Raw genomic sequence first — 20,869 nt, 5'->3', positions numbered from 1 at the left:
GTGTGTGTGGGGGGGGGGGCTGTGTGTGTGGGGGCTGTGTGTGGGGGGCTGTGTGTGTGTGTGTGGGGGCTGTGTGAGGGGGGGCTATGTGTGTGTGGGGGGGTGCTGTGTGTGTGTGGGGGGGGGCTGTGTGTGGGGGCTGTGGGGCTGTGTGGGGGGGCTGTGTGTGGGGGGGCTGTGTGAGGGGGGGGCTGTGTTATGGGGGGGGCTGTGTGTGGGGGGCCTGTATGTGGGAGGCCTGTATGTGGGGGGGGGCTGTGTGTGGGGGGGCTGTGTGTGTGGGGGCTGTGTGTGTGTGTGGGGGCTGTGTGAGGGGGGCTGTGTGTGTGTGAGGGGGGCTGTGTGTGTGTGTGGGGGGGGGCTGTGTGTGTGGGGGCTGTGGGGCTGTGTGGGGGGGCTGTGTGTGTGGGGGGGGGCTGTGTGTGTGTGTGGGGGGGGGGCTGTGTGTGTGGGGGCTGTGGGGCTGTGTGGGGGGGCTGTGTGTGTGTGGGGGGGCTGTGTGTGTGTGTGGGGGGGGCTGTGTGTGTGGGGGCTGTGGGGCTGTGAGGGGGGCTGTGTGTGTGGGGGCTGTGGGGGGGGGCTGTGTGTGGGGGGGGCTGTGTGTGTGTGTGGGGGCTGTGTGTGTGTATGTGGGGGGCTGTGTGTGTGGGGGGGCTGTGTGTGTGTGTGTGTGGGGGGGCTGTGTGTGTGTGTGTGTGTGGGGGCTGTGTGTGTGTGTGTGGGGGGGGGCTGTGGGGCTGTGTGTGTGTGTGGGGGGCTGTGTGTGGGGGGGGCTGTGTGTGTGTGTGTGGGGGGCTGTGTGTGGGGGGCTGTGTGTGTGTGTGTGTGGGGGCTGTGTGTGTGGGGGGCTGTGTGTGTGGGGGGGCTGTGTGTGTGGGGGCTGTGGGGCTGTGTGAGGGGGGCTGTGTGTGTGTGGGGGGCTGTGTGTGTGGGGGCTGTGTGTGGGGGGGCTGTGTGAGGGGGGGTGCAGCTGCCATGTGTGGGCTGCTCTGGGCTGCCTTGGCTCTGTGTCCAGCCCTGACCTCCCGGTCTCCGACCCCTCACAGGTCCTCCACAAGAACAGAAACTGTTTTTCTGTCACAAATTGACCCCAAAAAAAACTGAAGGCCTGAAATTTGGTCTTAAACTAATGGTTTACTTCTCATTTAAAATTGTGCAGAATTGTAAAAAAAAAATTACATTCGGTCCTAATTTTGAAGCTGTTTGTCTGCAGTTGATAAAAGGAAACCGGACTCCAAACGACTAAGAATTTTTTTCCACAGTTTTTAAGAAATTCTGCAGTGCCTCAGAATTTCAAGCCCTTGAATGGTTTCGGGTCCTGAGCCGATAAAACTCCGTCCGGTCTGTGTCTGCACCACAGGGAGAGACACGGTCCCAACAGCAGAGATAAGAGAAGAGACAACACAGACACTCGAGGTACTTTTATTTTTATAAATGAAAACTTGAATTCAGAACAACTCCTCACAAACACTCACTCACAGCCGCCGGGAAACTGTGAAAATTGCTGGAACATTGAACACCGAACTGAAACATCCAATTAAAGCTTATTAAAACCTTTATAAAAACAAATGTTACAACCTGACCCGACAAGAGGTGTATTGTTTGCCTTTTTCCGGTCAGGCACAAACACAGACATATTCCCCACAACAGAGGCTGGAAGCAAAGCCGGGGATTATTCCAGGGTGTAAGCATGGCGGATGTTTAACGTGTCGCGCAGCATAATGTCACGTAAACGCCACAGAGCATCCACCATGGTGGTGTGGGCACCTTTGCTCTTCAGCCAGTGAGAAGGCAGTCGGCTCTCCTGCTCTTTACTCAGGTGCACGTCCTGCCGTCTGGCTAAAGGGAAACAGAAGAGTTTGGAACACAGCTCCTCACATTCACACACAGGAACAGCTCAAACCAACCAGAGCCGGCAGTCAGATCGCAACAGTCCCGTGTGCCCGCGCCGCGCAGCCCTCGGCCTGAACCCCCAGAGGATTGATTTCAAGATCCTCATCCTCACCTACAAGGCCATTCATGGCCTCGCTCCCTCCTACCTCTCCAACCTACTATCCCCCTACCTACCTGCCCGTACCCTCCGTTCCTCTGGCTCCGGTCTGCTCCACGTCCCCCGCCCCAACCGCCCTACTATCGGTGGCCTTCAGCCTCTCAGCCCCGAGGCTCTGGAACTCCATCCCCAGTGCCTTCGCTGCTTCCTCCCTTTCCTCCTTCAAGGCCGGTCTCAAAACCTTTCTCTTTGACCTTCAGCCTTCAGCTCCCCTCTCGACTCTCTTCCCCCTCCTCGCTCCCTCCCTTCCCTCCCCTCACCCTGACCATTTCCCCCCTCCTCGCTCCCTCCCTTCCCTCCCCTCACCCTGACCATTTCCCCCCAATGCTCGGGTCATGACCCAACTGTGCAGCGCCTTGGGACGTCCTCCTGACGTGAAAGGCGCTCTATAAATGGAATCTTGTTGTTGTTGTTGTTGTTGTATCTTGTTGTTGTTGTTGAACCCGAGCTGCTATAGTACATGTAGTGTTCGAGTGTAGCTGAGTGTGATGCGCTATGTGGCTTAACTATTTACCACGGACTCCTGTGTGTCAGTCGCTGTGGTGTGTGCATGCGTGTCAGTCGCTGTGGTGTGTGCATGCCCCCCCCCCCGCTGCCACTGACCTGCAGGGCACAGTAATGCCCCCCCGGTGCTCACCTGCCAGGCTCAGGTCCCACTTGCTGACGGTCAGCGCCTCCGGCCGCAGTCCCTCGATGTAGCGCAGATACGCCTCTGAGTGCAGCAGCCGCTGGGTCCGGGGGGGCGGGGCCACAAACATGGGGGAGGAGGGAGGCTGCACCTGCGCTGCCATTGGCTGTGAGGGGTAGGGGGGCGGGGCCTGCTGCCCAGCCACGCCCTGTAACACAGCAACACGTTACATGCCAACAACACGCCTGCTACATGGACACAACACACACACACACACACCGACAACACGTCTGCTACATGGACACAACACACACACACACACACGCCGACAACACGCCTGCTACATGGACACAACACACACACACACACACGCAGACAACACGCACGCACACACACACGCCGACAACACGTCTGCTACATGGACACAACACACACGCACGCCGACAACACGCACACACACGCCGACAACACGTCTGCTACATGGACACAACACACACACACGCTGACAACACGCACGCACACACACACGCCGACAACACGTCTGCTACATGGACACAACACACACACACACGCCGACAACACGCACGCGCACACAAATCCACAACACGCCTGCTACATGGACACAACACACACACACTCACAACACGGCAGCAACACAAACATGCCGCCCACACAAACACCCGCAACACACCCGCACACCCCACCACACCCTGGATGTGAGGGTAACCCTCAGTGAGTGAGTTACCTGTTGTCCGTAAACAACTCCCGTGTTGCCGGCGGCCGAGCCTCCCACCAGCGTGGCCACCCCCTGACCCAGGACCCCTGCCGTGGGGAGACATGTCAGGGATTAAAAAGATTCACAACAAGGATCGTAACAGCATTAGTCACAGCTTCAAGTAACTGTATCTAAGAGAAGAATGTTTTATTCATTCTACGATTTTGCCGGTTTTCCAATCAGACAAACGTGCCCTCGTGAAACATGGACAAGTGTGGTGGGAAGATGACACTCGGTAATAAGATAACGACCCTTCTGTACCCAGACTGGGATTTATGTAGAAAACCCTGATGGTTTGGGTTGTGTGTGCGTGTGCGCGCGCGTGTCGGTCTGCGTGTGTGTGTGTGTGTCTGTGTGTGTAGGCACTGCACACAGACCCAGATGATCATGCCCAACGTTTAGTTACACTCTTAGTAACGTAGAAAAGCTTTGAATACACTACGTCAGATACAGCCATTGGCGAGGTTTATCTGCAGCAACTCTAGTATTTACAGTTCCCAGAGCATCAGTGAGCTACTGTATCTAGAACACTGGTACAATGGCCAATTCTAATGACTTTCTCATGTGGATCTGGAGCCAGAGGACCTGCCTGTGAGCCAGAAACAACACAGATTTTGTTGTGAATTTGCAGCTGTATTTAAACATTAGAAAGACTCTGAGATTAGCAGAGCAGCTGAGGTGGTCCATGCTGCTCATTATTCACGATAACACCACTGCTTTATCAGCTCCAGCCCCTGGTATTGCTGCCCAGGGCTGTGTGCCGAGCTGCACAGCGGTTCCCCGGAGCTTTGCCACAGTTAGCATTAATGGACGGATGGACATGTCAAGCAGATGATAAGAGAATTGAGACGAGCAATGATGTCCTTACCGAGCGGCTGAATGGCTGAGAGGAGTTGGGGTGACGACATGCTGCCCAAGCCCCCCAGCCCATCACTGGGGACGAGCAATGGCGGCAGGCCCTGGGCGTAGCCACCTACTAGGCCTTAAAGGACAACAATAAATTTCAAACATGCATCAAGGATGTAAACAACATGCAACAGCCCGCAGATGTTCCCTCTAAGCCAGGTTATCACACAGTGCCTGCCATCAGCTCAATTTCATACCCACACTAAACTAAATCCACGGAAATGGTTCCTTTGTAATGCACACTGTGTTCTGGTTTGTAGCCAGTGCTCTGAGACTCCAGCCTGCGTGAGGAGCGCTATATACATTTATATATAAATGCAAGTTATTATTGTTGTTGCTGTAGTCGGCTGGAGTACTTAGAGGGAACCTCTGGTAGCGCAATGAGACATGCAAAGTGATGGATGAGCAGAGCTAGAACTGCATGAAGAAATAAACAGTTAGTATGTGGCGATGGTACATTGGTTACCAAATGGAGAGACTGCATTGCACAATGATCAAATGTGTCCTTTCACACCAGGCATTTTGGTAAAGTTCTGCCTGACTGAAGGGGAATGAAGCACTGTGTAAAAGCTGCTCCCTTTCTCTGAATGTGTTTACCTTCACATAATCGTACTAGTTTGGGCTAGAGCCAGTAAACACAGTGACAGGCTTTCCAACAGTAGCTACAGAAAGCCAAACCATCTTCCCGTCCTAAACTTTGACACAGTCGAGCTCTGAGCAGGTTCAGAGCACATAGCAACACTGATACATGGAGACAGATGTACCGATTACACAGCCACTTCCCAGCATCTCATTCTACCCTCACACAGATACTCACTCTCACTGCTTCCACCTAACTATCTGCCTAAACCCTTCCTGGGCATTGAGAGAGGATCAGGCAGGAAAATATTGGGAAATACTCTTGATAAACAGACTGCAGGCAAAGTGGTTTGGTTCAGACATATTCATCCTGAGGCAGAGAGGAGTGAGGGAGACGGACTAGCAACTCGATCACAGCCTGATTGTGGCAGAGTGTGTGGCCTGAAATGAAAACATTGTAAAATGACCCCTCCCTCCTCTCCTGGAACCTGGTGACAGCAGTTTGTGAGACAGTCCGAGTCCTTTGCTTGTGATGCACTACCTGTGACAGGACTCATCTGCTGGTGGAGAATGCCCATTGGTGTGGGAGGGGGCACCACCCCCATGATGGCCCCCACAGGAGTGCCAGCCCGTGGGGAGGCTGCCTGCTGCTGTGCTGCTCGCTCTCGCTCCTGCTGCTCAGCCTGCTTTGCTGCTCGCTCTGAAACAACATGATCGGACATTGACAATCCTCCCCATTTCATCACTTTGCGTTGATCATCCAGACAATTACTAACAGAGTAAACACAATGTTACAATGCCACCCTCACGCCGGCACGGGTTACTGGCCACCAACTGAAGCCAGCATGTAAAAGACGGGGTGTGAACAGGATTGTAACTGAATGAACAATGAACTACCTTCATACTCTGCCTTCTTCACGGCCTCCAGGTTCCGCCACTCGGTGCCCACGAGACGGCTCAGCTCCCCAAAGGAGAAGTCGGGATGTTTGGCCTTGATCACCGCTCGCATCTCACTGCTGAACAGGATGTAGCCACTTGGGTTGGTTTTCCTCTTGCCCTCCTTTTGCTTTGTGCCTTTGGCAGATTTAGGCGTCGACTGCTTACAAACACAGGAGATGGAGTCAGCAACTCTGCACTAACATCGGGGGCAATGAGAGGAACTGGGACACGAGGAGCATCTCCATACCTGAGGAGGTGTATGTGGAGTGACCTCCATCTCACTGGGAGCAGGTGTCTGCGTCTGTGGTGCTGAGGGCTGCTCCCCTGCCTCGGCCCCCTCTTCACCTCCCTCCTCGACATCATCATCCGGCTCTTCAAACTCCGCAAACTTCGCTTCTAAATCGTGGATCTTCTTATCCAGGAGAGGAGACGGCTGCTTGTGGGGAACAATGGGTTTCCTGGAGCAGAGCAGGAGCTCAAGTTAGTGACTGTGCATCAAACACAGCCAGACTGACACATACTGGACATCAAACACAGCCAGACTGACACACACTGTACGTTAAACGCAGCCAGACTGACACACACTGTATAACAAACACAGCCAGACCGACGCTTAGACACATCAACAATAACTTACACAACACCTGTCCTGCCAGCCCCAGCGTGTGTGCAGTGAACAGGGAGTACAGCACACAGTGTGTTTACACCCCTTACCTGAAGTAGTAAATCTCATCATCCAGCACTTTAGCTGATAGGGAGAATCTTTTCAGTCCTTTGAATTTTTTCATCTGTTTGTCGGTCTCGTTGTAGCGGCTCTCGCACACATGGACGTCGCTCTCAGACACCTCAGTCGGGCGACAGGACAGATAGTCCTTGAAAGACAACACACTGCACTTGCCTGCAGGAGGAACACAGTTACCTGACAGCACTGAGCCAGACTGACAGCAGCCTTTCTCAAACTCTGCCTCACCAGGAAGCCTGTCAACACAGTGTGGAATCCCAGCAACTCACCATGTATCATGGTGCCCACTGTCCTCTCTTACCACATCCCTGTCTCCTCTCCCTCACTAACACCAAGTGCATGTTTATTAACATCTAAACCATTTTACCATTTGTAAAGGAGCCCAAAGTACAATACATTAAACTAAAATTTCCCATTTGTTCACCATGTGACAAGATCTCGCCAGAACTCTGTATTACACACGCCCCCAGGACCTAGGCTCACCCTGTATCAAACCCTGTATCAAACCCTGTATTAAACTCTGTATTATACATGCCACATGGGAGCTCTCACAGCCCAGGACACAGCACTTACCCAGAATACAGGACATGGTGCAGGTCTCCTCCACATTGCTGAGAAATACTTCCTTCTTGTAGAACATTTTGGTGGGTTCGTGCTCCGTCTCCTCGGGATGGATGAAGATGGGACCAAAGAAATAGGCGGCTCCATTCCGTACCCACATCTTCTCCACACTGGAAAATACATAATCACTTTGGCATCGCAAATACACTAATTTCCTGCCTACATTAGTGTTTGTTTCAGCCACAAAATACGCAGTATATTCTGTGAAGCGCTTTGAGACACCTCAAAGATGTGATAAGGTACTATATCAAATGCAAGAATTATTATTACAATAATCCAATTTGCACCAAACACATACTTTCTATTGTCAGGCTTTCTGGCAAAACAAAAACATTGATGCACTTCACGATGGAGCCCGACTACGTGCAAAGCCAAAACTCACCGGCCCACACGAGGCTGCACTAAACCATGGGATTTGATGTAAACACAATCCCCGACCTTGAGCCACAGATCATTGTAATGAAGCTGCTCGTGGTAATGGCAGCCAGGCTCCCCACTCGCTATCTCAACCGGCACATCCTCCCGCTCCTGGTGAGAGAGAGAGAGAGAGTGTGTGAGTGTGAAACAGAAAGAAAGTGTGAGAGAGAGTGGGAGACAGAGAGTTTGTTTAAATGTGTGAGAAAGTGAGACTGTGTGAGAGAGTGTGAGAGATGCTAATTACACCCAGATTATACGATAGCCACTGACAGTTTTACGTTCTCCAAAAGTGGTTTGTTGCCGACATCTTTTTGCCCACAAATATACAATCATTACACTTTACAATATATTCTGTGAAGCCTTTTGAGACGTCCTGAAGACGTGATAAGGCGCTATATCAAATGCAAGGATTATTATTGTCTCTCTCCCTCAGCACACCCTCTCCACAGGTCCCAGCCAGGAGGCTGTGTTTAGAGGCCACTCTATAAGTGCAAGTTGCTGTGTGTAGTGTATGGAACTGAATATGATCAGTGTGGTTAGCACATTCCTGTCACATCTCAGGTAAACTGCTTTAGCCACATTGAACCATTGTCACTGAACCCTGCTACCACCTTGTCAATGATGTTGGTGCTGTCGTCGGGTTTGCTGTCCTCTGGTACGGGCCCCACTGGCTCCCTGCTCTCTGTCTTGTGGGCGTTGGCAAACACGGAAGCCACTCTCACCACGGGCAGGGGAATGTCTCGCTGCACAAACCTCACGGTGCCCACCGGCATTGTCCACAGCTTAATCTTCTTGAAAGATTTTGTTTTTGCTGAATAGCGAGACTCGCAGACAAACACATCCTCATCCCTGAAGCCTTCAGGACGGATCTTGAAATATTCCTGGTGGGAAGAGAAATAGACATTAGAATGGGAAAGTCTTATTCCCGTCCCTCAGCACTAGGAATCCCGACTCTAACCCGGGGTCTGTGATCAAGTGTCAGAGCCAGTTCCTGGGCTAAGGAGTAGCTCAGTGAGGTCACCAGGGCTGATTATTGGGTATTGGGGACGTATGTGTATCCTCCCCCACACTGGCCACAGAGGGGCTCAGGGAGATAGAGCGCCTCAGTGTGGCTGTGCTGACAATATGACAAAGCAAACTCTCACCTTGACGAACATAACCACACATTTGCCCAGGATCTTGCTGACCAGCACTTTACTGTAATAGTCACTTTTGAAAACTTCTTTTTCCAGGAACTTGCGCGTGGCCAAGTGGAATGTCTCGTTGGGACGATAGAACCAGCAGCCGTACAGCCACTTCTCTCCTGTACAAACACACATACACACACACACACACACACACAGCAGGCACGTTAGCCTTCAGCACAGAACATCGTCAACATCACAAACTACAGCCTCTAGACATCCTTTGGTCTTTAATCTAGATCTATGAGCACTTTGAGATGTTCCTTTACCTGAAAATTGCTCAAATATCGGTATTTGTATATCACCTTTTTGCTCTGAAACGCCTCAAAGGGCTAACATTTTTTAAAATTGCTATACTATTACTACATTACACTAGTGTAGTGACTGTTTTTATGGACAAACACGGTTGTTTTTACACATAAGAAGCAGCAATCTGAGAACAAATTATTACATTTAGAGAATGATCACTGATCTAGTGGCCTCATTACCTGTATGCCCCACATTGTCACCTGAAACACCCCAAAACCCTGGAACACTCTCCCTCAATCCCTCCGCCTTGTCCCCTCTCTCTCCTTTTTCAAGTCCCACCTGAAAACTTTCCTCTTCGACCGTGCTTACAGCCACCTCGCCCCCCCCACCGGCTCGGAGTCAGGCTCTGTTAAGCGCTCTGAGACGCTGCCCTGTTCGGAGGGCGCTATATAAGTGCAAGTTGTTGTTGTTGTACCTGTATCATCCTGCCATAGCCGCTCTATACAGACAATGTGGGGCAGCAGGTCAGGCTCAGCGGGAGCCACGTACACATAGTCACCAACGTGGTACAGGTTGTCCTTAAAGCTGCAGTCTTGGCTGTAGGTGCGCTGGGTCCCCAACTGCCCGTCACTGCCCACCTGCTCATTCATGTTCTTCTCTGTTTACAACAGTTTGTGGGGCAAAATGTGCACATGAAACATGGCATGTTTTACAAATGTCACCCCTTTAAATACCCACAAAGAAATGCTTCTCCCCCTCTCCCTCCCTACCTCTTGTTCCCTTGCTCATCCTCACCCTCCCCCGCTCCCTCCCTCGCTCCACCCCTCCATCCCTTGCTCCCCCCCTCTATTCTAATGTCACCAAGTCTCCACTCAGAGGACAAGCTTGGCTTAATGTTAATATAAAGAACTTGAGAGTAAGAGAAGCCATGAGGTACCTGAGAACTCTTTCTTCTCCTCCTCACGTTTCTGCTTGTCTTCCTCAATCTCTCGAGGCAGCTTTGACTTTTTCTCCTTCTCCAGGTCGTGCTGCAGGTGTTTGAGGGTGTAGCTGAGGGCCGGGGACAGCAAGATCTCGCCATTCTTACACAATTCATCACGGATCTTAATGAAGAACTGCTGCAGTTCCACTGCATCCTCATAGATCTCAGAATCCGTTCTACAGGAGAGAATAGTTACACATCACAGAATATCCTCATGACAACAACGATAAATTACATTTGTAAACGCCTTTCATGTCAGGAGGATGTGCCAACACACCCTATGTAAACACTTCTCTCAGTCCCCATCAATCTAAACCTGCTGCTTTGCTACGTTTTGCCCCACAACAGAGGGAAGCTCACTCTGTACCTGACAGCACAACACAGCAATGTTATTACTCTACATTTGGCTACACCTCATCTACCCGAGAGATACGAACACTCCTTAGTGACATCCTGCTCTTTGGTCAATACAAACATTGTTGACAAATCCCGTCTGCTGCTTAAAGCAGGAATTGGGTTTAATGGGGAAGGAACAGGACACCAACATACACCAACAACACTGATATGTGAACACAGAAATACATGCTCACCTGTTCAACCTTCTGGCTCGCTCCAGTACCTCAAACATGTGCTCCTGAAACACATCCAGCCTCCCGTAGCGATTGGTCTCAATGTTTTTCCTGATGATCTCGAAGGTGAGCGGTGGCTTGTTGGGGAAGGTTGGGTCCGTGGCTGGGATCTCAGCCAGAGAGTCACTGTAGCACCGGCCCTCATCATCCTGGTGGCTCAACACAGACACAAACAGGTTGTGGATCAGCTCCTGGATCAGCAGCTTAACATTGGGGATGTGAGAATCGTCCTCTCCTTCCAGATCCTTCCTTGTGGCCAGCAGCACCTTGTGCAGGACTAGAGCATCTTTGTAGATCAGCGACTCGGGCTCGTTGTAGGTACAGGCATTGTTGAACATCATCACCAGGTCCTCCACCAGCGCGTCCACATCCTGGTACTTGTTTCCCATCATGTGGCTCCGCACCTTCTCCAGGTCCATGGGCTTCTTGATGGTCAGATAGTAGTCAGGAAGCTCGGAGCGAGACGGCAGCCGCAGAAAGATGGCGCTCAGTCTGCGCCCACGACTGTCTGTGTAGTTCTTCACGGCTTCGTACAGTTCATTCAGCTTCTGCTGCAGGGGGCTCAGGTACTTGGATTTTTTTGGTGAAACTCCAATCTTCCTGCCTGAACACAAACATCAGCTTCAATGGATACGGCACGTGGGCCTCACTCGCTGCATTGGGCAGGAGGGAGTGAGTGAGTGAGTGAGATGAGGGAGGGAGCGAGGGAGCTAAGGCGGGCAGTGACGTGGGGAGCTTGGGTTAGCAGTGCAGTGTGATGGGCCATGTGATGACTCACTGAGCTTGACTTTGGGCGAGGCGGTCTCCTCATCGTCAGGCAGCGGCCCCAACTCCTTCCTCTTCTCCTTCAGCATTTTCTCCAGGATGTTGGCATCATTATAAACCTATCAGTAATTTAACAATTTATCAAAGTGCTGAATCAGAATAAGGGGAATAGGATTAACTTACTGTGACACTCTCACTGTGTGCCCAGTGTGACCCTCTCACTGTGCTGTAACCCACCTGGGAGCCCTCCTCGTTATAGTGCCGAGCGTTTCTGAACATCAGTTTCAGGTCGTCCCCGAAGGCCTCCTCGCTGGTGTACTTCCCGCTCCGGACGTTCATCTCGATTATCCTCAGGTCAATGGGCTCCAGGATGACTTTGTAATAATCAGGATAATCTTTCTTGGATGGTTTGACAGTGAACAACTCACAGAACCTTCGCCCTGTGGCCGGGTTACGCGCTTCCACCACAGTGTTGTACAGGATCTTCAGTCTTTGCCTCAAATGGGTCTCACTTTTCCTTCCGCTCTTTTCTAGTTTCTTTAAACTGTAATTAAACAGGTTTTGGTGAACACTGGTCCAGGAACATCAGTGAAATATAAACATCAATATCACTGTATGAAGTACAGCAGGAAATCCATCTATGCCACCAAAGTCAATCCCAATCCTGGCACCTCACACAGTCATGAGTTTCAGCAGGAATTGTGCTGCACATGAAAGTATCCAGTAAAAGCTAATATAATTACAATTCGGTGAAAATAAGCTTCACAATTTCCCGCCTGCTCCATGGATAAAGCAGCTGCCCTGAGCCATGTACACACAGTCCCAGAGCAATCCCCAGGTACTGATCTCAGCCTTGGGTCCAGGAGAGTTTGCACGGGATTCCTGCTCCTTAGCACTATCCAGACACCAGATGCTAGAAGGTGAGCAGTTAGACAAGGACAGAATTGCTATGTCCCCGACAGGAGGGTCTGGACGGTGCCAGAGAAATGTTACAGTGATCAGAGCAGCTAAAAGCAAGATGTTAAGGATCCACAACAGCAGCCGGAGTCACTTGGAGCAGCTTTCCCACCAGCCAGCCACACTGGGGAATGGCAGCAGCGTGCAGTGTTCTGTAAACCCCTCATCAGTCACTCACAATGTCCGTGTTTAACCTCCGGCTGTTAACTCGAGTCACTCACCTCTTTCTCTTGGCGCTGCCTGTGTCAGAGGTCACTGAGGACACCATGCTGTCCCCGTCCTCAATGATGTCTCTGCGAGACAGCTCCCTCTTCTTCACCTGAAACAGCAAGTGCCAGGGTGAGCGGCAGCCAGACTGACTGGGAATAAATATTAAACACTGACAGAGTGAGCCCTCGCTACCTGCAGGATCTGCTGTAGTTTCAGAACTCGTCTGTAGATAGCAGAGTTGGGAACATTATAGCGTTTGGCATTTTCAAACATCATATTCAAGTCATTATCCATCTGATCCAAGGTTTCATACTGATTGCTCTTCAGTTTCTGCCTAGGGTAGAAGAGTGGGAATAGGGTATTCAGCACCGTTTAACTGGAAGAGAACAGCACTTATAGCCAACACCCACCTCACACACCCCGAAACCCACACCTCACCCCAGTCCCACACCTCACCCCCACCCCTCAATCCTACACCTCACCCCCTCAATCCCACACCTCACCCCCTGAATCCCAGAACTCACCCCAATCCCACACCTCACCCCAAATCCCACACCTCCCCAACCCAATCCCACACCTCACCCCCCCAAACCCACACTGCACACATCCCCATCCAACACATGCCCCCTCACACACCCCAATTTTGGCCCATATCCTGGTGTCCCCCTCCCCTCCCTTGGTATCCACACCGCCTCCTCCAATCCTCTGAGAACAATGCAGTGTTTGTATCTAAACCATGTGCTAATTGAGTGCCACCTGCAGAGCTGCACAGCTTCACAGTGAGCCGACCTGCACTCAGGCTCACCCTAGTCACCGGCCTGTGTTCTGATAAACATTTCTTACTTGATGAGCATCAGGCAGACGGGCTGTTTGATTTGCTGGTAGTAGTCAGGATAATGTTTCTTGGACGGCAAGCGGAAGAAAGGCTGGGCCAGGAGCTGCCCCTGGCTGTTGCGGTAACTCCTGACTGTGTCAAACAGCTGGTAAATCGGGCTGGAAACATCAACAGAGGAACCAATGCTCTCTCCCTCAGAGTCGCCTTCCTCATAGCGGGAAACCCCTGTAGGAACAGAACCAGGATTAGAGACAAAAACAACAACATGTATGTATACAGTGCCCCTCACATCCCAGAGTGCTAAAGACAGTCCCATGCCAAACGTCGCAAGCAGAAAGGTTTTCACCCAAAGCCTCACCAGCAAAGCCACCCTCCTCCTCGCTCTCCGAGCCATACTGAAGTGCCATGGTGATGGCAGAGAGACGGTCTCCCTGGGCTGAGCGCCGGTTCCTACACAGAGAAACAGAACAAAGCCTTAGACAATAAGCAGCACTTGGGTTTGTATTGCGGGTTTACATGAAAAACTAGAGACGCAGAGTGAGAGAGAGAGAAAGAAGAGTCAGAGAGTGTGAGAGAGACAGACAGACAAAAAAAAGGGAGAGGTGGTGGAGTACAAGAGGCAATAAACAGTAAAAAGAAATTCAGAGAGAACAGAGATCAAGAAAACACAATGACAGGACAAGTTTCGGTGGGTTTTAAAATTCTTATTTGGATTAAAAATAGTGAGTTTTGCATTTATTTTAGCAGCTTTTTTATAATCAATCTAGTTATGATCTTTAGTTGCTTTATTATGTGAATATTTGTTTTACATTGAGCAAAATGTGCTGGTATGACACAAACTTGTTGGGTTTAGTCATATGGGAGAAGAGACCTGATGGAATGGTGAAACGTTATTATTCAGTGCTTTGGGATGTCCTCCCGATGTGAAAGGCGTTGTATAAATGTAACTTTGTATTGTATTGTCACAGGGACCTGCTGGAACCAAGCTTGGCATTTTCAGCCATGGAACAGACGCACGAGACAAACCATTCCATCAATAAACTGTACCTGATCCGTAGACTGGATTTCGTAGGTTCTAGGTTCAGTTCAGCTCGCTTCTGATTAAATAGTTTCTTAATAGTATTTGCGTCCTGCAGAGGTGGAAACGGCATCATCAGCAAAATTAAGCACCAGTTGTCCAAAGATTGGCAGTGTTTTTAATTGAAGATCGAGGCTTCTTGTACTTTAGTAACTGAGAGTTTGAGCACTCAATTAACATTCAATAAAATAATTCCCTACAGTTAGAAATCTAACTGCAGAATCTCACAATATAAAGTTAACTGAGAGCTTTCATTTCCCAACCTTACCTTGAATACCTGGGACCCTGGTTCATTGTAGGTTTTGGCATTTCTGACTAAAAGCTCAATGTCTCGCGCCATCAGATTGACACTCTTATACAAACCGTTCTACAGGAAGACAAGAGTTTGGTTAATATAGATCAGATATACACAAGACAATGTGTGTATTCAATGTCCTTCAATATATATCCACATCCAAAGTACATCAGCAACTCAAGATATTATATTTCACTAAATATTGAGAAACTAAACAACTTCAATGTAAAGAAACACAAACGCAGTGAAGTGGGACTAACAAATGTAAAATGTTCAAACCTGAATCCTCTGGGCGACTGCCTTCAGATCCACTGGCTCCTTTATAATCTCAAAGTAGTCAGGATATTGCTGAAATTCACAGGACGTGTTAATCTCTGGTGCAGGATTCAAACCCAGCCTCCCCTCCCGTACCACAGGCAAGAGGGAGATTAAAGATCACAAAGAAATGTAAAGCGCAGAAACAGGCCGCTCGGCCCAACCAGTCCGTGCTAGTGTTCATACCCCACACGAGTCTCCACCCATTCCTCCCTCCCCCTCTATTATGTTGCGCAGGGGTCTCTGCCTTGCACACACAGGTCTCTATCTATCCACCTCGTGCGTGGGTCTTTCTCGCACTCTCTCTCACATGTGGGTCTCTCTCTGTCAGTCTCTCTATCGCACGTGTCTCTCTATCACACTCACCACTCTCGAGGGTAACTTGTGAAACAGTTCGCTCACGAGCCTCCCTGCTGGGTCCACGTATGTGGCCACAGCCTCGAACAGATGCTCCAGTTGCTCCTTCAAATTACTGTAGGGTGCGCTAACCTGCAACGTGAAGAGGAAACTTAATACCAGGTCTTCTCTACACTGCAGAGTCCTGGGCCGATCATGTCACACAGCAGGCGCCAGGGAATACATTGGCATCTTCAGATGGAAGCTGAGGTGTATATAGGTCAGCACACGGGTCACTGCTGGAGAGGAACAGAAGATTTTGTGGTGTCTGGACGCTATTAGCACTCCGAGACACTATCTTCGGTAAAGGGCTCTATATAATAACAAATTACATTTATATAGTACCTTTCACGTCAATAGGACATCCCAAGGCACTTGCATAATGCAAGTTTGTTGGATTTTAAATTGTTAAGTCTTGTGGGCTGTGTCATTGCCTTGGGCAGGGCTTTGATGGCAATGTATCTGATTTGTCTACTATGTCTGTGCACGCTAGTTTTGGTGCTCAATGGATAGCTTGTAATAAGCCACACTAAGGTCACAGATTACTGCCTGTCTGAACAGTGAGAGCGGCACTCTGTGCATGTTTGTGTGGCAGGAAAGGCATGTCCTCCAGTGGGAAGAAAAAGGTCAGACCAGAAAGTGCCACATCCTGCTGCTTTCACCTACAACTACACAGTTACTACACTTTACAGTGAATCTTGTGAAGTGTCTGGAGACATTTTGATGACATGATAATAACAATCTAATATTGCTGTGTCAATGCAAGAATTATTACTTCCTCCTCAGCTGTGCCAGGGTTGTCCTGACCATCATCATCATCGTCATCATCATCATCCTCATAGTCTGCTCTCTGGATAAACTCGTTCTTGGTTCTGATGTACAAATCCCACAGTTTACAGGCAGCTTTATACTCCACTGAATCTTCCTGAAAGACAATCACATGAATTATTTACACTAATATTGAACATAGCAAAGAGCAGGAGAAGTGATCAGTTGTGGCTCCATGTAAAGACAAACACCAGCAGAGATGTGATGAGATGACCTGTTCTGTGCAAGAACAGTCTGTGGCTAGAAGCCATCAGAGGAATCAATATACAATTTGTAAATTGTCCAACAACTGCAGACGTACTGTCATCTCAACAAACACCATTCCATTGACAACCCGAGGAAGCCAATCTATCAATAAGACAATAGTTCAATTAGGATCAAACCAATTTCATCACCATGCAATGAGCAAATATTCAGCTCAATCTTGGGATTCATTGTAAAGCTCAGCTTCACTAACCATTGCCCTAGATCAATGTTCATGGTCTCTCTGAGGACGACAATGCAAGAGCAGTAACTCAGGAGTTAACATGATACATGAATAATTGCTGATAGAAACAGATCCTCTTACCTTGTAATAGGCCTTTGTGTTACTGATCATCAGTTGAAAATCAGCGGTTAACTGATCAACATCATCATATTCCTCCATCTTCAGTTTCTGCTGGATTTTCAAGAGGTCAATGGGCTGGGAAACCACATCATAGTAATCCGGCTGGTTCCTACATTACATCAATGCTCATGAAAAGTATTTAAACAAGGATGTCTCTATCTATCTAACCACTGCTAAATCGACTCAGTACATTTACACCAACTGCAATCACACACCAGTCACTATGGTAATAACACACACATACCAGTCACTGTGGTAATAAAACACACATCAGTCACTGTGGTAACAACATACACACGCGCACACACACACTGTGATAACAACACACTCCTAACATAATTCAAAAGGGGTTGTGGCTGCTGTGTGTTTTTCCTGGTGCCAAGTCAGTACAGTTCAGTAAAACTCACAGAAACACTATCAGTAGGGACTATAACATTTAATATGGCTTAAAGCGACATCCTTGTTACAGACAAACTTGTATAAATCAGATAAAAATCCGATCTAAGAGAAAGAAAGAAATCTACGTGGTTTTGATAGAAAACTGAATAAGTTATGTGAGTTTTACTGTAGTGACTTGGTACCAGGAAAAACACACGGCAGCCACAACCCGTTTCAACAACAATAACAACAACAAGATTCCATTTATTGAGCGCCTTTCACGTCGGGAGGACGTCCCAAGACGCTGTACAGTTGGGTCAGGACCCGAGCATTGGGGGGAAATGGTCAGGGTGAGGGGAGGGAAGGGAGGGAGCGAGGAGGGGGTAGAGAGTCGAGTGGGGAGCTGAAGGCACGGTCAAAGAGAAAGGTCTTGAGACCGGCCTTGAAGGAGGAAAGGGAGGAGGCGGCGAAGGCACTGGGGGATAGAGTTCCAGAGCCTCGGGGCTGAAGGCCCGGCCACCGATGGTAGGGCGGTTGGGGCGGGGGATGTGGAGCAGACCGGAGCCGGAGGAACGGAGGGTATGGGCAGGTAGGTATGGGGATAGTAGGTCGGAGAGGTAGGAGGGAGCGAGGCCGCGAATGGCCTTGTAGGTGAGGGTGAGGATCTTGAATTCGATCCTCTGGGGGATGGGGAGCCAGTGGAGGTGAGCGAGGGTGGGAGTGATGTGTTCCCGAAGCCTGGTGCGGGACAGTACACGAGCTGCACGAGCTGCTTTCAGCGTCTGACACTTACAATAATATCCTTTGCATTTGATATTGTGCCTCAACAAGTCATATTTTAAGTACTTTTACGTAACCGAATGAGTAGTTTGCGACTTTATACATTTTAAGCGGAATCACGAAATAGGAGGGTGAGAGGCTTATTCACATTGTGATGGGAGGCAGCTAGGAAAATGACGATATGATGATATAAACTGTGTGTTGATATAAGCCTTTTTTTATTATCAGCAGTTCACTGTATATAGCAGTTTAATTCAGGCAGATTTAAGATTATGCAGCATTTAATACAACAACAACTTGCAGTTATATAGAACCCTCCAAGCAGAATAGCATCTCAGAGCACTTAATACTGAGGTCTCAAGCATGTCCTTTGATCCACACATAACTCTACAGTAAAAAGACAAGAAAGTAATTTATAGGAAAAGAGAAGTATGAAACCCAGCAAATGATACCTGCGTTTGGGGGCTCGGATAAACAACTCACACAGCAGTCTCCCGTGGTCATCTTTGTAATCTCGTATAGTGTTGTACAGTTCATGGCAAACAGCAATCTGTAATCATACACAAGTAGACAATAAGCAGGGCACGTTGTAATGGCACCATAGATAGAGCCCATACCCCCACCATCCCCCAACACCTGAGAGAAGCAGCCAATCACTGATTGGGGCTCAAGGATCAGCCTTTCAGACTGGTTACAGCAACAACTCACCCATTGCACAGTGGGCACCAACTCACCCAATCCATAGTAGGCACCAACGCACCCAATGCACAGTGGGCACCAACTCACCCAATGCACAGGGGGCACCAACTCACCCAATCCATAGGGGCACCAACTCACCCAATCCACAGGGGGCAACAACTTACTGAATCGACAGTGGGCACGTTGGAGATTTTGCGGCGTTTCCTGCCAGAGCCTCCAGTGCTACCGGACACGTGGTGCCCGTCCTCACACTCGCCGCTGGCGCTGCTCGAAGGCGAGGTTGCCCTCTTCCGCTTCGAAGCCATGGCAACTTTACCAACACCTGTAAATAAAATATCAACTGCAATGATCTCTCCCACCTCACAGTCCCAACACCTCACAGCATCACATGCAGATGCTTTACTAATGTTAAACACTCATTTCCAACGTTGCTCAAGCAACTTTTCCAATTAAGCTTATAATAAACGTCAATGTTTCTATCCAATTTATTAACGATTGAAAAGTGTAAAAAAATTCGCTTTTACAAATTTAACAATTAACAAAATCTGCAGACACACAAAACACGTTTAGACTTTTGACACCAACAGTCTCTTACTCACCCCTTCCCCCCTTCAGTTTCATTCCTACTGGAAATGGCACGAGTTTCCACAAAGTCGTCTGGATGCAGGATCCTCAGGAGTCGATGACCTGTCCTTTATCTGTTCCTGTATTAGTTTTTCATAAATAAAAGACAGGATAAGCTTTTACGGGATGGTTACTGTGTGGGGGCTCAGGTTATTGTGGAACCTTGGCACCAAATATGAACACATTCATACAAGCAGACTGACAGAATAATACCTGAAAAGTTACTGATTAGACCTGTAACAAATTGAACAAACACGTCCCAAAAAGGATTATATTATTGTCAGAACTTTAAGTATTTTAAGAAAGTAAGATCCAATTTGACAAATATATTATGTCACTTTTTGAATTATGTCAAATTCAAAGATCACTTTTTTAAAAAAATTAGTTTTGAGAAGTCTCGATGACGTGATAAGGCGTAATATCAAATGCAAAGATTATTATAATTATTATCATAAGTGCATCAACAAATGACAAAAGCTAAATGCTTATATTTAGTTATACAATCTCAGAACCATCTATAAATAAAAATTCAGTTGTGATCAAAAGTCAGGGGATCTGGATTTTTACTTAATTCAATAATTAATTTACTTTATTCGACCACAAAACAGTCACTGCAATTTATACTAAATCCTGTGAAGTGCTTTGGGAAACCCTTCTGACATGAAAGGCGCTTTGCTCGCTGTAAAGACTGGTTGCTGTAGAATGGGCTGGTCAGTGGTTAGCGTGAACCTGAAGTCTCCTATTGCAGAAGAATATTGGTACATCATTAAGTAACCAGAAACTGATTGATTGGCAGCAGAACCGGGACTGAACACAGCTCAGACATGTCTCACACGTAAATGTATGAATTTACAAGCGTTTGTCATGACAACTTGGTGGGAAGCTGCGAAAATACTGCATCTTACAACAGCTTAACCTGAGCTGTAAAGCTCCAGAATCCATCAGCACAAAGTACAGCTGATAATCAGACAATAACTGCGGTCCTGAGAGAACACACTCACTGGGGGGGAAGGGGAGAACTGGAGACAGCAACATCAGACCATCACTGACAGAATGAGTCCATCTGCTCAGTGTTTCTGAGGTGAACAGAAGCATTTTCAGGGGAATTAACTACCGAGTGAATGACCTGTTCACAGCAGCACTTCCCCGCCAGAGGCTCCGGGACCGGGGCCCTCAACCAGGACAAGCCGCGGCCTCTCAGCGGCCTCAGCACAGCCCGAAACCCGAACACAGCCGAGACAGCACCGCGGCCCCCTCCCCGGGGGCCCCCCCACCACCCACCGCCCTCCTTCCCCACCGCGCCGGTGTCAGACCGCCCGTAACGCCAACAGCGGAGCCGCTCCTTACCCCCAGCCCCCAGCCCGCCTCACTGCCGCAAACCCATCCTCCACACTGCCGCAA

The 20,869-nt window shown here is 49.1% G+C and overlaps 1 protein-coding gene across 4 annotated transcripts; it reads right to left on the bottom strand.

Annotated features, from left to right (window-relative positions):
- Positions 1 to 1,406: 1,406 nt before the first annotated feature.
- pbrm1 (polybromo 1) lies at positions 1,407 to 20,865 on the bottom strand. Of its 4 annotated transcripts, none has more exons than XM_007908871.2 (31): positions 20,816 to 20,865; positions 19,444 to 19,548; positions 19,009 to 19,166; positions 18,598 to 18,695; positions 16,949 to 17,096; positions 16,328 to 16,477; positions 15,523 to 15,645; positions 15,121 to 15,189; positions 14,815 to 14,913; positions 14,516 to 14,598; positions 13,827 to 13,918; positions 13,477 to 13,693; positions 12,826 to 12,967; positions 12,645 to 12,742; positions 11,704 to 12,010; positions 11,480 to 11,585; positions 10,663 to 11,305; positions 10,028 to 10,248; positions 9,566 to 9,748; positions 8,803 to 8,960; positions 8,269 to 8,538; positions 7,623 to 7,768; positions 7,193 to 7,350; positions 6,592 to 6,775; positions 6,125 to 6,335; positions 5,836 to 6,034; positions 5,480 to 5,638; positions 4,322 to 4,435; positions 3,424 to 3,500; positions 2,688 to 2,886; positions 1,407 to 1,839 (listed from the first exon to the last, which is right to left on the bottom strand). In XM_007908871.2, the coding sequence occupies exons 2-31, from the start codon at positions 19,463 to 19,465 to the stop codon at positions 1,673 to 1,675; spliced, it is 5,001 nt and encodes a 1,666-aa protein (XP_007907062.1). In that variant the 5' UTR covers positions 19,466 to 19,548; positions 20,816 to 20,865; the 3' UTR covers positions 1,407 to 1,672. The 4 variants fall into 4 exon arrangements, with proteins under 4 accessions (XP_007907062.1, XP_007907061.1, XP_007907063.1 ...); XM_007908870.2 differs by lacking the exon at positions 20,816 to 20,865 and adding an exon at positions 20,595 to 20,744; XM_007908873.2 differs by having other exon boundaries at positions 1,739 to 1,835.
- Between the last annotated feature and the right edge of the window lie 4 nt (positions 20,866 to 20,869).

The sequence above is a fragment of the Callorhinchus milii genome, unplaced genomic scaffold, assembly GCF_018977255.1.
Source record: "Callorhinchus milii isolate IMCB2004 unplaced genomic scaffold, IMCB_Cmil_1.0 Scaffold12, whole genome shotgun sequence".
Lineage (NCBI taxonomy): Eukaryota > Metazoa > Chordata > Chondrichthyes > Chimaeriformes > Callorhinchidae > Callorhinchus > Callorhinchus milii.
The sequence above is the reverse complement of the archived record's forward strand: the minus strand, read 5'-3'. Positions and strand labels throughout refer to the sequence as shown.